This window comes from Triticum dicoccoides, chromosome 5A, assembly GCF_002162155.2.
Source record: "Triticum dicoccoides isolate Atlit2015 ecotype Zavitan chromosome 5A, WEW_v2.0, whole genome shotgun sequence".
NCBI classification, from domain to species: Eukaryota; Viridiplantae; Streptophyta; class Magnoliopsida; order Poales; family Poaceae; genus Triticum; species Triticum dicoccoides.
The window spans coordinates 663,615,395-663,619,159 of record NC_041388.1 but is presented as its reverse complement, the minus strand read 5'-3'; the positions used below and the strand labels follow the sequence as shown (position 1 = coordinate 663,619,159).

The window sequence follows — 3,765 nt, the reverse complement described above, 5'->3', positions numbered from 1 at the left end:
TATCCAAACTACATGGTTTCGGGTTTAAAAATCAAAGTGTGTGCGTGGGGAGGTGGGTGGAGGTGGAAGGGATTGCTATTTAGATGCTCCATTGACATGATACAATGGAGTGGATTTTTGTGAGGGTGGGGAGTGGCAAGGGCATAGATGATGCCTAAAGGAGGAAGAAGAACAATACAAAAGGACGATAGTGGTACATTAGGATCTTGAATTATATGATGCACGATTAGTGATGAATTAGGACAATATGTATGACTCCGTTGCAACGCACGGGCAATTAACTAGTCTCATTAAAAATTATGTTAATGATCTACTCCCTCCGCCCCATAATATTGACACTACACTAGTGTAAAAAACACTCTTATATTATGGGACGGAGGGAGTACTTGATATTGCCGATAACAGCCAGACAAACTACAAGGCCAAATATAGAAACAATCAAACAATTGTTCCTGAGGAGGAAGAGTTGTCAGGAAGTGCTTACTTGTTTCCACCTATATAACATGTAATTCAAGTTGTTGGGTCCTCAAGTGCAAGAGTTTGCAGCAAGTGGTAACTCTCTTTTTAGGTGAGAACTACTATATCAATCTGTAGAGAAATAAATAAAAAGAACCTACCTGTGTCTATAATGGTTCTAATAAGGTTGTCAATTTCACTAGCTTGCTCATCTGCTTGTATGATGTCCAAACACATGATGGAAGAAAGCAAGAACCGTAAAGTCAGTTTGCGTCCGTAAGGATGGCTCAGGCTCACTGAAGGCATGGTATTTTCCATGCATTCGTGCCACTGCAATGGCACTTTGCTAGATGTTGCTCTTTGCAGTTTGCAATGCTAGCGGCACAATTTTTTCAAACCAAAGTACAACAAAATTTTCACTGTAATACGAAATTGTTGGTCCTATTTATAAAATAGAATAGTATTCGCTAACAGGATGAATACACTAAGAGGACCATATTTTTGCAATTGGGAAATAAGTGGCATTACAAATAGTCTGTAAACAAGCACAATCACAAAAATAACATGAGACGGAGCCTAATGAAGATCCGGTTTTTCTGAAGAATTTTTTTTAGTGGATGCATGATACTAATTAAACCAATGTGCTCCGTAACATCTCCAACATATGGAATTGCCAAAGGTGTGCCGGGCAACACTAACTCCATCCTTTAAGCATCCAGGGGAGAAAGTTCATCGATATGATATCTAATCTAAGTGGTGTTTAAGGACCCTGACATTCAGAGTATGAACTGAACCTGTCAACGATTAGCGAAATAAACATAAATAATACCACAGTTATTACCTCAACTCAAACTACTTTTGTAACTTGAGCACCAATGTTGACCAGGTAAACCGTCACTAAACCATTGCTAAATGCTGCAGCTAGAGGTTCGTAATACAATATCTACAATATGCAGAGTAAATAAGGATTTTCAACATTTCTTCATTTTTCAATATGTAAATCATCAAATACAAGAGCTTGGTTATTGCTCCAAAAGTCTATCGTATGGAAACTATCAAGTTTGCCAAAATGAAGGTATCAAGTTGTAGTTTATCATTAGTGTATTACAGTATACTTACAATTGGAAACAGGCAACCAGCTCCAAACACTACTTCACAAATGTCTAACTCCAGTTTTACAGAGCGCGTGACTTAAATCACAGAAGTTTTCTCTTTTTAGTTAAAACCCAATCTTTAGGTGCAAAATATTAATATCAACCCACTAGCATCAAAGGTTCATCACTACTACCTGATTTTATGTGCTAAGCGGCTAAGATATGGGCTGGTGTTATTACATAATCAATATGATGATTATTGCTTGACACAGAAAGGTTCTTTTGTCCAAGTAGATACAGGAATAAATTTTGTATCTAATTTAGAAGACTAAATTGTGGACCAAAATTTTTTACCACATCAAAGTAACACAAAAATATGGTAGATACTGAACATACAATTTTTTAACCGAAACAGCCCTTGTGGTTGACAAATTATATACAGGACAAATCAAAGGCAAGAATTTGAAAAGCAATCAGAGTAAGAAGAAGCCATGGATGATTGAGAATATGATGTTCTGCATAGTTATATGGTAGCAACATAGCACATAGTTAATCATTGGAGAAACTGGTTTTACTACGTGTGACTGAGCTTAAGCTACAAATCGCTGAAACATGAACATTTTGTCATCTCTGCAAAATTCTTGAAAAAACATACATGTGGCGTCTCAGAACTGTTTCCTAATTTGATTTGTCTCTTGGAGATGGATTATACAGTACTCCGTACAGAATGTAAAAAAAAATCTTTTGCATAAAAGACAGAATTTGATTTGTCTCTTGGATCTGGCACTGCTGGCACATGATTAAGGAAGCTAGCATCTGTGTGTATCATCAACTTACTAATTCGGTGTGGATGGAGCCGAAACCACCCTGCGTGTATCATCAACTTGGTTCTTCGGTGTGGATGGAGCCGAACCCGCCCTCCTGGGCTCCTGGAACACATTGGTGGCCGGCAGGTTGACGAGCTCATCAGCATGCGGGTTGACGGCGGTCAGCGGCTGATGCAGCGGTGCGGGTGGTTCGCCAGGCAGAGAGATAAGTGGCCTGTTGGGGTCGTCCTCATCTGCCAGTGTTGGCTTGGCCCGCGTCCCATCCCCCGTCCAGAAGAAGGGCAGGAACGGCAGGGTGAGGAAAGCCAAGCAGCAACCAAAGCCGCAAACATTTTGGACCTGCACGTCCGTTTGTCACATAGTTTTCATATTTGGGACAGAATTTGATAGGGACTTAATTAAGGGGGAATTTGTAGCCACTTACCATATCAAAGTAATCTCTTGGGTCGATAGCGTCACGAGCGATCCACACGCAATAGTGAAGTAGGCTCACTGTCGTGGACACATAATCAGGCAAGAACTCCACCTTCCTCTCGAGCTGGATGATTTGATAGACAAAAGTTATTCGTTCTGGAGTACGTATATATGCAGCAATAACATTAGAAATTGTTTACGTAGTGCAGTGAGGCATATAACTCTTACCACAAACACAGTCAGCACGAGTGATGCGGACGCGGAGGCCAGTCCAGCCAGCGTGCACATCACCTTGAAGACCCAGGTCCAACCGGCCAGAACTCCAAAGATTGCTGCGGCACACAGGTACAACACGGCGCCGGGAACCCACCACTCGACTGTAATCCATCGATTGGCTGCGGCCGTGTACCAGAGAAACATCAGCAGATAGACAATGTAGACGACAGTCCCGGACCCGTTGAGCCAGACGGACTCGTCGGCCTTCCATCCATTTTCCATCAAGGAGAAAAAAAGCCAACAAGCGTAACCAAGCAAGGAAGCCACGAATGGCTCGCTTCTTGTCCCGCCTCCCACGGACTTCATCCTCCACGCTTTCACAAACGTGTTCAACCTGCCAAGAACAAACGATCAATATGATTAGGTACTAGGAAATCAAGACTTTTGTTTTCCTTCACTCCAAATTAACTGGAATCTTAGATTTACTCTAAATCAAATTCCATTGAGTTTGAACATATTTTATACTAGAAAAGTGTGCTTATATCTAGTATACGAAATTATATTTCATAGTAAACCTAATCAAACAATTTTGTGGTCAAGAAGTTGAAGTATTTTTCTAACATCTTTATAAAATTATACATAAACAATTGGCAATACCTATATATACACAGTAAGCACACGTATAACAATGTGAGGTGGTAAAAGTACAAAACAGAACACTAAAAGTGAACACAGTAGGGATATAACTTGTGTCATAT

General features: G+C 40.4%; 1 protein-coding gene across 1 annotated transcript; it reads right to left on the bottom strand.

Annotated features, from left to right (window-relative positions):
• Positions 1 to 2,189: 2,189 nt before the first annotated feature.
• On the bottom strand, positions 2,190 to 3,395 carry LOC119298347 (bidirectional sugar transporter SWEET8-like). The gene is made up of 3 exons (XM_037575787.1): positions 3,020 to 3,395; positions 2,802 to 2,915; positions 2,190 to 2,716 (listed from the first exon to the last, which is right to left on the bottom strand). The coding sequence occupies exons 1-3, from the start codon at positions 3,371 to 3,373 to the stop codon at positions 2,387 to 2,389; spliced, it is 798 nt and encodes a 265-aa protein (XP_037431684.1). The 5' UTR covers positions 3,374 to 3,395; the 3' UTR covers positions 2,190 to 2,386.
• Between the last annotated feature and the right edge of the window lie 370 nt (positions 3,396 to 3,765).